Source organism: Zophobas morio, unplaced genomic scaffold (assembly GCF_036711695.1).
Source record: "Zophobas morio isolate AGI-343-1 ecotype UQ-CSIRO unplaced genomic scaffold, CSIRO_AGI_Zmor_V1 ptg000021l, whole genome shotgun sequence".
NCBI classification, from domain to species: Eukaryota; Metazoa; Arthropoda; class Insecta; order Coleoptera; family Tenebrionidae; genus Zophobas; species Zophobas morio.
Genome location: NW_026972126.1, coordinates 28,057,843 through 28,067,691, shown reverse-complemented (window position 1 = coordinate 28,067,691; position 9,849 = coordinate 28,057,843). Strand labels below are relative to the sequence as shown.

The 9,849-nt window shown below is 37.2% G+C and overlaps 3 protein-coding genes and 1 long non-coding RNA gene across 4 annotated transcripts; all 4 read left to right on the top strand.

Moving 5' to 3' along the window:
* The first annotated feature begins 2,598 nt into the window (after positions 1-2,598).
* Positions 2,599-3,612, top strand: LOC135132388 (uncharacterized). The gene is made up of 3 exons (XR_010281017.1): positions 2,599-3,145; positions 3,194-3,333; positions 3,381-3,612. It is a non-coding gene; the product is annotated as an uncharacterized LOC135132388 (long non-coding RNA).
* A 130-nt stretch (positions 3,613-3,742) lies between these two features.
* Positions 3,743-5,144, top strand: LOC135132387 (alaserpin-like). The gene is made up of 4 exons (XM_064060463.1): positions 3,743-3,875; positions 3,918-4,703; positions 4,753-4,903; positions 4,954-5,144. Exons 1-4 carry the CDS (start codon positions 3,765-3,767, stop codon positions 5,076-5,078), a joined length of 1,173 nt encoding a protein of 390 aa, XP_063916533.1. The 5' UTR covers positions 3,743-3,764; the 3' UTR covers positions 5,079-5,144.
* A 1,800-nt stretch (positions 5,145-6,944) lies between these two features.
* On the top strand, positions 6,945-8,330 carry LOC135133281 (alaserpin-like). The gene is made up of 4 exons (XM_064061633.1): positions 6,945-7,081; positions 7,129-7,914; positions 7,964-8,114; positions 8,161-8,330. Exons 1-4 carry the CDS (start codon positions 6,974-6,976, stop codon positions 8,283-8,285), a joined length of 1,170 nt encoding a protein of 389 aa, XP_063917703.1. The 5' UTR covers positions 6,945-6,973; the 3' UTR covers positions 8,286-8,330.
* A 38-nt stretch (positions 8,331-8,368) lies between these two features.
* LOC135133278 (alaserpin-like) lies at positions 8,369-9,816 on the top strand. The gene is made up of 4 exons (XM_064061629.1): positions 8,369-8,532; positions 8,582-9,373; positions 9,420-9,570; positions 9,620-9,816. Exons 1-4 carry the CDS (start codon positions 8,428-8,430, stop codon positions 9,748-9,750), a joined length of 1,179 nt encoding a protein of 392 aa, XP_063917699.1. The 5' UTR covers positions 8,369-8,427; the 3' UTR covers positions 9,751-9,816.
* Positions 9,817-9,849: the final 33 nt, after the last annotated feature.

The following is a 9,849-nucleotide window of genomic DNA, read 5'->3' as shown; positions in this document are numbered from 1 at the left end:
TATTTAGGGAAGTCAGGACCTAGTACAGATCCTTGAGGTACACCACTTTTTATTGTTTATTGTTGTTGAGGTTTAGAGCCAAGTTACGCAGTTTTCAAAAAGGCCATAATATTTTAGTTTAGCAAGCAATAACTTAAAATTAACCGCATCGAACGCTTTAGACATAATAATAATGTTTATTTATTTCCAACGGGTAAGCACCCAATTACAGGAAACAAAAACAGAAAAACAATGTAGGCATAATGGTACAAACTGTAGCACTAAGAATAAGGAAAAAAAAAATACAATGCTGAATTTATAATAAAAGACATGTCCAGTAAAGTAAGTGAAGTTACTTTACTGTCACAGCAGCCTTTCAATACGTCATCAATTAGGAAACTTAAAACAGTGGTCGTGCTAAACTGAGTTCTGAAGCCTGATAAGTAGGAAGAACATTTGCCTGAGATATAAATATATTTAATTGTTGCAAGAGGGCTGATTCTGCTATTTTCAGCAATGTACTAAGTAACCTGATTGGTCTGAGATCTTTAAGGTAGGTTGGAACACCTTTTTACTTCCCGAGCGTAAGCAAAGGAAGTATTGTAATCGAGTCCGTCGGCCGACTCTCTACTTTTACGTTTTCTCGATCTTTCATGACCCCTAGAAGACGAAGAAATAGGTCTCCCATTTCCGTCTGTCTGTCCGTCTGTCCGTCTGTCCGTCCGTCTGTCCGTCCGTCTGTCCGTCTGTCCGTCTGCCGTCCCGGATTTTTATTAGACAGATAATCTCCGAAAGTACTTGACTGATTGTTGTGAAATTTTGTACTTATATTAAGAATATCATGTAGATGGTAAAACGCCAACCAAAATTTGTCTAATCATCCCCACCACTAATGCGATGACGTCACTTCAAAATTGTACATAGTAAATGGGTTTTCAATTGTATAAAATAACATAGTCCTACACATGTAGTTTACAATTCTGAATCGACTTTTCACCCGAAACGTCCAGATTTTTGGAAAAAAAATCAAAATTATAAAACAACATTTTGAAATTTAATTTTTAATCTGCTAACCAGAATGCTTTGAAATGTTGCAGATGTTTTAAGGCTATAAAGAGCATCATAAATCTTTAGTCAAAAAATATTTGCTTATCCCCTCCAAAACTTGATGACGTCAGCCCAAAAGTTTGTGGAATAAATCATATCTAAAATGTACAAAATATGATGAGTCTGTACTTGTGATTTATCACTCCATTCATATTTTTTGGATTTGAATATACAGGGTGACTCAAAAAAATTAATGAATGCGTAAATATATTTTATTGATTTAATCAGGAACTACAAAACGGAATGCTCTGACATCTTGCAGATGTTTTAAGGTTATAAAGAGCATAATAAATGTTTAGTCAAAATATATTTGCTTATCCCCTCCAAAAACTTGATGACGTCAGCTCGAAAATTTGCCGAATAAATCATATCTAAAATGTACAAAATATGATCAGTCTGTACTTGTGATCTATCACTCCATTCATATTTTTTGGATTTGCATATACAGGGTGATTCAAGAAAATAAATGAAAGCGTAAATTTATTTTACTGATTTACTCAGGAACTACAAAACCGAATGCTTCGAAATCTTGAAGATATTTTAAAATTATCATAAGCATGGTAAATTTTTGATCAAAATGTATTTGGTCGTCCCCCCTAAAAAAATTATGACGTCACCACAAAATTTTGCTGAATAAATCCTATCTAAAATGTACAAAATATGGTGAGTCTCTTCTTGTGATTTATCATTCCATTCAAATTTTTTCGATTTGCATATACAGGGTGACTCAAAAAAATTAATGAATGCGTAAATTTATTTTATTGATTTAATCAGGAACTACAAAACCAAATGCTTTGAAATCTTGCAGATGTTTTAAGGTTATAAAGAGCATAATAAATTTTTAGTCAAAATATATTTGGTTATCTTCTACAAAAAACTGATGACGTCAGCTCAAAAGTTTGCCGAATAAATCGTATCTAAAATGTACAAAATATGATGAGTCTGTACTTGTGATTTATCATTCCATTCATATTTTTGGATTTGCATATGCAGGGTGACTCAAAAAAATTAATGAAGGCGTGAATTTATTTTATCGATTTAATCAGGAATTACAAAACCGAATGCTTTGAAATCTTGGGAATATTTTAAAGTTATTATAAGCATGGTAAACTTTTGTTCAAAATGTATTTGTTCATCCCTCCTAAAAAAATTGATGACGTCACCCTTAAATTTTGCTGAATAAATCCTATCTAAAATGCAAAAAATATGATGAGTTTGTACTTGTGATATATCATTCCATTCATATTTTTTAGGTTTTCTTAAGAGGTGGTTCAAAAAAAGGCGCCGTATACCTGAGTAAATTGTTTCGTTATTTTATTGATTATAAGAAATCAATATTCAAAACGACCCAATTCATTTTCCCGAAAATTTGGGAATACAATAATTTTATTCTTAGTATTACACTACATCTATCCCAACTGATATACGTGTCCTTGCAAAAATGTTGATGACGTCATCACAATTTTTTTTTTAAATTCCCACTACAAAAATGTAATGAGAAAAAAAAACACAATAGGCATGCAGTCGTCAAGTTTCCGACAGCGAGGGAAGTACTGTCTAAACTCTTTAGACCAATTTTTTGGAATTGGTTTTACCAAAGCACATTTCCATTGGCTAGGAATTTGACTTAGTTCAAAAGAGTAATTGATGATGTGAGTTAGAGGATGTAAAATCCATGGAAGAGCCATTTGCAACATTTTACCTGATACTCCATCAAGGCCAGCAGCGTAAGACTTTTGTTTTGAAATGAGTTCACTAATCGTGTCAGTATTTGCGGGATGATAAGAAAATTTTGAGTTGTTATCATAATATTGAGATGAGAATTCGGATAAATACTCGACATAAATACGGAAAATTATATGGTTATTCTTATCTAAGTAGCTACTCGCTGCTTACTTAATTAAACAGCGCGCTTCAACACTCGATGCAACACGCATTTTCAGATGCGAAGAGGCAAACTCGCAAATTGCCTCTACAGTAGACGCACAATTGGTATCCTTTAATATGCAAGCAACCTGCATTACACTCATAAACGGTATGAGTTGAAAAAAGATCAAAAGTGAGTTGATTTTGGAAATTTTTATCGATATTGAGAGTTTTTCCATAGATGGGTATTCGTGTAGTCCTGGTCAAGCCGATTTTAGCGGAATTTCTGGAGAAAAAGGGGAGTTGTACCTTCAGAAAGTCAAGCAGAAGTCATTAGAGTTGACAAAAATGGGGTGGAAGCGGCCGCTGCTTCTTCAGCTGGTGAGTGAACGATTTAGGGTTTGTTTTTGTAACATAATTGTTTCTAGATGTTCCCATATATTCGATAGCTATGGACAAGTTTGTGGCAGATCACCCTTTCATGTTTTATATTAAGGTGAAGGGGGTGGTTTTGTTTGAAGGAAGAGTGCTAGAGCCACAATATTAGAGTTGTATGAAATGTTGTACTGAGTTAAAAATCTTCAAAATAAACCTTACTTCGAACTAAATCTTATCTGGTGCTTATTATTTATCATGCTGAAATTAAGTGACACGTACTTAAATCTAGATCAAGAAAATGATAAAAACATCTTGAAGGGATTTTTTTACACAAAAAAAAAATAAAAGTGCTTTTCATGTAACAAAAAAGTGGTCTGATAGATTACAAGGTAATATAAAACGAGATCTGCCGTCACCAAGCATACTAAACCAAGATGAAACTCTTTCTAGTACTCTCCTTGTGTGCAACAGCGGCCTTCGCCAGCGAAGCAGACCTCCAAAAGTTTGCTACCAGTAGCAAACTCTTCACAGGAGCCGTCTACAAAGTAAGTTATCAATTTAACTTTTCGTCTTCATTGTCTCGGTAGGAGCTTCTAGTTGACAACAACGACAACATCCTCGTCAGCCCCTTCTCCGCTGAAACCGTCCTCGCTCTAACCCAATCCGGCGCTATCGGCCTCACCGGCGAAGAAATCCGCTCCAGCCTCTTCCTCCCAGACACCAAAGAAGAAACCGAAGCCATCATCAAGAGCGTCCTCCCCACAATCCAAAGCGACCAATACACCCTAAAAACGGCCAATAAAATCTACGTGGAAGACAACTTAGCCATCAAACAAGACTTCCAGAAAGTAGCAACCGACGTGTACCAAGCGGGTTTCCAAAGCATCGAGTTCGCAGAAAGCGTAGAAGCCGCCGAAGAAATCAACCAATGGGTAGAGGAACAAACCAACGACAAGATCCACGACCTGGTGTCCCCTGACGCGTTGAACGAAAACACGAGGGTGGTTCTTGTAAACGCTCTCTACTTCCAAGCCAACTGGTCTATCCCGTTCATACCCGATCTAACAACAAAGGCCACGTTCTACGCCCCCAACGACGAAGAAGTTGAATCCGATTTTATGTTCATCAAATCAGAAGCGTTAAACTTTTACGAGAGCGAGGAACTCGACGCGAAATTTTTGCAGTTGCCTTTCTTGGGGGAGAGTGCTTCCATGACGTTTGTGGTCCCGAATAAGAAAGAAGGGATTGCTGTGTTGGAGAAACAATCGGCGGATGTGTTGAATGTGCCTGAGTACAAGCAGGAGGTTCTTCAAGTTTCGTTGCCGAAGTTCAAGATTGAGGCTACGGTTGATTTTGAGAATATTTTGGAGAATGTAAGTTCGCGTTGTTTGTAATCTTGCAAGGTTCATTTTTGGGTTGTAGTTGGGAGTGCACGCTGCTTTTAATCCAGAGGTTGTCGATTTTAGTGGAATTGCTGGAAAACCTGGTGACATTGTCATCAGCAAAGTTACGCAGAAGACGTTTATTGATGTTAACGAGGTCGGGGTAGAGGCAGCTTCTGCTACGGGTATTGGTGAGTGGTTTTAAGAGATGGGGTTCTTGTTGGTCATGTTTGGGTTGTAGTTGTTCCTATCAACCCAGCACCACCGGCTCTTCAGATTTTCACTGTTGACCGTCCCTTCATGTTCTATATAACAGTGAACGATGTGGTTCTTTTCGAAGGAAGGGTGTTGGTCCCGAATTATTAAAATGTATTAACTGTTGTATGATTATATTACTTACTTGAAAATAAAGCATCATCTTTTATGTTCAAATGTTTCAATATATTTTTTGATAACTGATTAAAGTATATACTTATAGATAGCGAACAAAAAATTTGAATGGCATTTTGCATGTGATAAAGAAGTATTTATTTTAAAAATAATCATGATAATAATATTTATTATCGCACTTATAGATCTAGATAGTTGCAATTATAGATAATAATTGATCTTTGTGAGGTGCATATAATAAAGCATATTCAAAATATTTTAACCTAATTTATTTAGTCCTTGTTTTTAATTTCGTGTGGGCCCTTTAAATTTATAAGTTCCTAATAATAAGCAATACAAAATTTCTGCTCATAGTAATGGGAATTCGAAAAGAAATGCAAGAATTGGAAAAGGGAAGTAATAATAAAAACGGACTAATGAAGAAAGTAATACAGTTGGATAATAATCGATGGGAAATAATAACGGTTTATTGCAAAAAAATGGAGGAAACCAAGATAAACATAGAAAAGGAAACAAAAGAAAAAAGAGATGGAAAAATACTTATAGGAGGGGATTTTAACGCAAGGGGACAAGAATATAGATAAAGAAAAGAGAGGGAAAAGAGGATCAAAAGACAAAGGAAATAACAAAGAAGGCAAAATATCGTGGGAGATAATAAGAGAAATGGGATGGGAAATTCTGAATGGAAACAAGGAAGGAGATGAAGAAGAAGAATGGACGTACACAGGGGCTAGGAGAGAATCAATTATAGACTAGAAATAAAAATCAAAGGAAAAAAGAAAGAGTACGAAAAACAAAAGAGAAGAAACGAAAGAAAAGAAATAGAAAAAAGAATATGGCATAAAGAGGGAATTCAAAGATATAGAAGTAGACTAGAAAAAAAGAAATTCGAAGTGAAAGAAGATATAGCAACCATAATAGCAGAACTGATCAACCTAATTGTAGAAGCTACGGAAAAAAGAAAGATATACAGATGGCAAGGGAGGAATAATGGATGTAACGGAGAATGTAGTAAGTTGAAGAGAAAAGTAAGAGAAAAATTAAGAAAATAGAAGAATAACAAGAGAAGGAAAGAAGAGTACCTAAAAGCAAGAGAGAATTATAGGATAAAATGGGAAGAAAGAAAAAGAGAAAAAACGAGAAGCAGAAGAAGAGAAGACAATAAAGTCCCTGAAAACAGAAAAAGAAGTATGGAGATATATAAACAAGGAACGGAGAAGGAAGACTGAAGTCAGTAGGAAAATCAAAATACATGAATGGAAAAGACACTTTATGGAATTATTGGGAGGTTGTGAGGAAAAATGCTGCAAAATAAACAAAGGAATCACAACGACGGAAGAAATGTGGAGAGGTTCCCAAATAACAGAAGATGAAATAGGAAGACAGATTGAGAGACCGAAAAGAGGTAAGGCATCAGGAGGGGATGGAATCCAGAACGAAGCGTGGATGTTCGAGACAGAAGGAGTGAAAGAAAGGATATGGGAAGTAGCAGATGGAGTTTGGAAAGGAAAAGAGTTTCCTCGGCAGTGGAGAGAAGGATAATAATCCCATTAAAATAATAAATTAATACTACTAGAAAGTTTCAGCTTTATTTTTCCACTCTTTGTCACATCTTTTATCTCCAAATGAACAAATCGTTTTTGACAACTCAATAAAATCTAGATCAACAAACAAACAAAATTTGTACTTTACAAACGATGGTGAAACACTCGTTTTTAAATTAGCCACGATAAAAAAATTTTTGAAGATACGATCTGTTTGACGTATTTTCATAAGTGTTTTTAATTTAAATATTCGACAAACAAATAACTTGATCGATTACAAATACATATAAAAACACGACTTCAGTCTTACTTCTCAGACACGCAAAAATGAAAACCCTTCTACTACTACTTTGTGCAACTGCGGCTTTTGCCGACGACACAGGCATCGAACAGTTCGCTTCCAGCAGCAAACTCTTCACCGGATCCGTCTACAAAGTAAGTCTTTATTTGAAATTTCGTAGTCAATCTAAACACCTGAACAGGAAGTCCTAGTTGACAACAACGACAACATCCTCGTCAGCCCCTTCTCCGTCGAAACCATCCTCGCCCTCACCCAATCCGGCGCCGTCGGCGTCACGGGTGCAGAAATCCGCTCCAGCCTCTTCCTCCCAGAAACCAAAGAAGACACAGACGCCCTCATCAAAACCGTCCTCCCTGCCCTCAAAAGCGACCAGTACACTCTAACAACCGCCAACAAAGTCTACGTCGAAAACAACTTCGCCATCACACAAGACTTCCAGAAAGTCGCAACCGACGTCTACCAAGCGGCTTTCCAAAGCATCGAGTTCGCGGAAAATGTAGCAGCAGCGGAAGAAATCAACAAATGGGTGGAGGAAGAAACGCACGACAAGATCCACGACCTTGTGACTCCTGATGACTTAGACGAAAACACGAGAGTGGTCCTGGTCAATGCTTTGTATTTCCAAGGGAATTGGACCACTCCGTTTGAACCCCTATTCACCAAGAAAGCCACGTTTCACTCCCCTAATGACAAGACCGTCGAAACCGACACCATGTTTATAGAGTCAGCGGAGTTCAATTTTTACGAAAACGAAGAACTAGACGCTAAATTTCTGGAGTTGCCTTTCGTGGGGGAGGGGGCTTCTATGACGTTCGTTCTCCCGAATAAACAAGACGGGATTGCCGTTCTGGAAAAGCAAGCAGGGGATGTTTTGAAAACGCCGGAGTACACGAAAGAGTTTGTGCAGGTGTCGCTGCCTAAGTTTAAAGTGGAGGATGCGGTTGAGTTTAAGGAGATCCTAGAAAGAGTAAGTTAGGGTGTTTTTTTTTTGTGTGAGGGTAAAGGTTTGGTTGTAGTTGGGAGTGCATGCCGCTTTTAACCCAGAAGTGGCTGATTTTAGCGGGATCGCCGGACTTCCTGGAGACATCATGATCAGTAAAGTTACTCAGAAGACTTTCATTGATGTTAATGAAATGGGAGTGGAGGCGGCGGCTGCTACAGCTATTGGTGAGTAGTATGAAGAGGTGAATCAATTTTGAATTGTGGTTTTTAGTTGGACCTACGAATGTTCCGCCACCACCTACGCAAGTGTTCATTGCTGATCATCCTTTCGTTTTCTATATATCTGTCAACGGTGTGGTGTTGTTCGAAGGGAGAGTGTTGGTGCCTAGTTACTAGGTGATTTGTTTTGGCTGTTGATAAATAAAGTGATATAAAATAAAATGTACTATCTAAATTACCGAATTGACCTTTTGTGCATTATCTCTAACTTGTTGCCAGCCGCACAATTCCACAAATCATTTTGTGTCCCCTCACCACAATGAAGACACTCGTCATTCTTTTCTGCTTTATCAGCACAATCTCTGCAAACAATGCAGACGAATTTACAAAAGCAAACAACCAATTTGCCTCAACCGTGTACAAAGTAAGTCCACAATTTTCCACTTTGTTGAAAATTGAAAATTATTTTGCAGGAAATCGCCAAAAACGAAAAACAAAATTTCTTGGTGAGTCCATTCTCGGCGGAAACCATTTTAGCTCTGACTCATGCAGGCGCTAAAGGTCAAACCGCCCAAGAACTACAAAGTGCCATACACCTCCCCGAAGACAACAAAAAAATTGAAGAAGGAGTTAAAACTTTGCTTCCAGCTTTGAAAGGTCACGATGCTTACACCCTTCAAACCGCCAACAAGATGTACATACGAAACAACTTCGAGATAAAGCCCGAGTTCAGAAAAGTTGCAACTGAAGCTTTCTTCGCCGATAGTGAAACCATCGACTTTAAAAAAAATGTCAAGGCGGCTGAAACTATGAACAAGTGGGTGGAGAAGCAAACCGAGAACAAAATCCAGAATTTGATAAGTCCGGACGTGGTGAATAATAAAACAAGGCTTATTTTGATAAACGCGTTGTACCTTAAGGCCAACTGGTCATCGCCCTTTTATCTTTCATACACTAGGAAGATCGATTTTTACAAGAGTGCTTCAGATGTTGTCAAAGTAGACGCGATGACTAACATATATGGACAAACATTTCTCTTTTTCGAATGTCATCATCTCAACGCCAAGTTTCTAGAACTACCGTTTAAAGGTGGGGAAGCTTCGATGACTATTATTTTACCAAATGACAAAGACGGTTTGTCAAAACTCGAGAATGATTTGGAGAGAGCTTTAGTCCCTCATAATCTTACTCATGAGATGGTGGAAGTGCAAATACCCAAATTTAAAATCGAAAGCAAAATTGACTTGAAAGAGATTCTCAGAAATGTATGATAAGTCAGCGTTGTGACACTTATATAAAATTTTGTTGTAGCTAGGAGTAGTGACGGTGTTTACTGATTTTCAAGCCGATCTTAGTGGTATTGCGGGTGAGCCGGGTGACTTGGTTGTCAATAAGGTGATTCAGAAGAGTTTCATCGATGTTAATGAAGAAGGCGTGGAAGCAGCCGCTGCCACATTCTCTCGTGAGTCAAAAAAACTGTATTTATTTTTTTAAATATTTTTATTTTTCAGTTGTTGCTATACCCGATAGTGCCTATGATGACAAACCTAAAGAATTTTTTGCCGATCATCCTTTTATTTTCTACATTAAAGCCAAAGGAGTGATCATATTCGTAGGAAGGGTTACTGATCCTAGCAAGTGATTAAAATATTTTGACTCAATTTATAATTAAAAAAAACATATCAGAATAAAGTTTCTCTGCACCACAGTTGTTTATTTTAATTCTAAACCCACAAAAAAA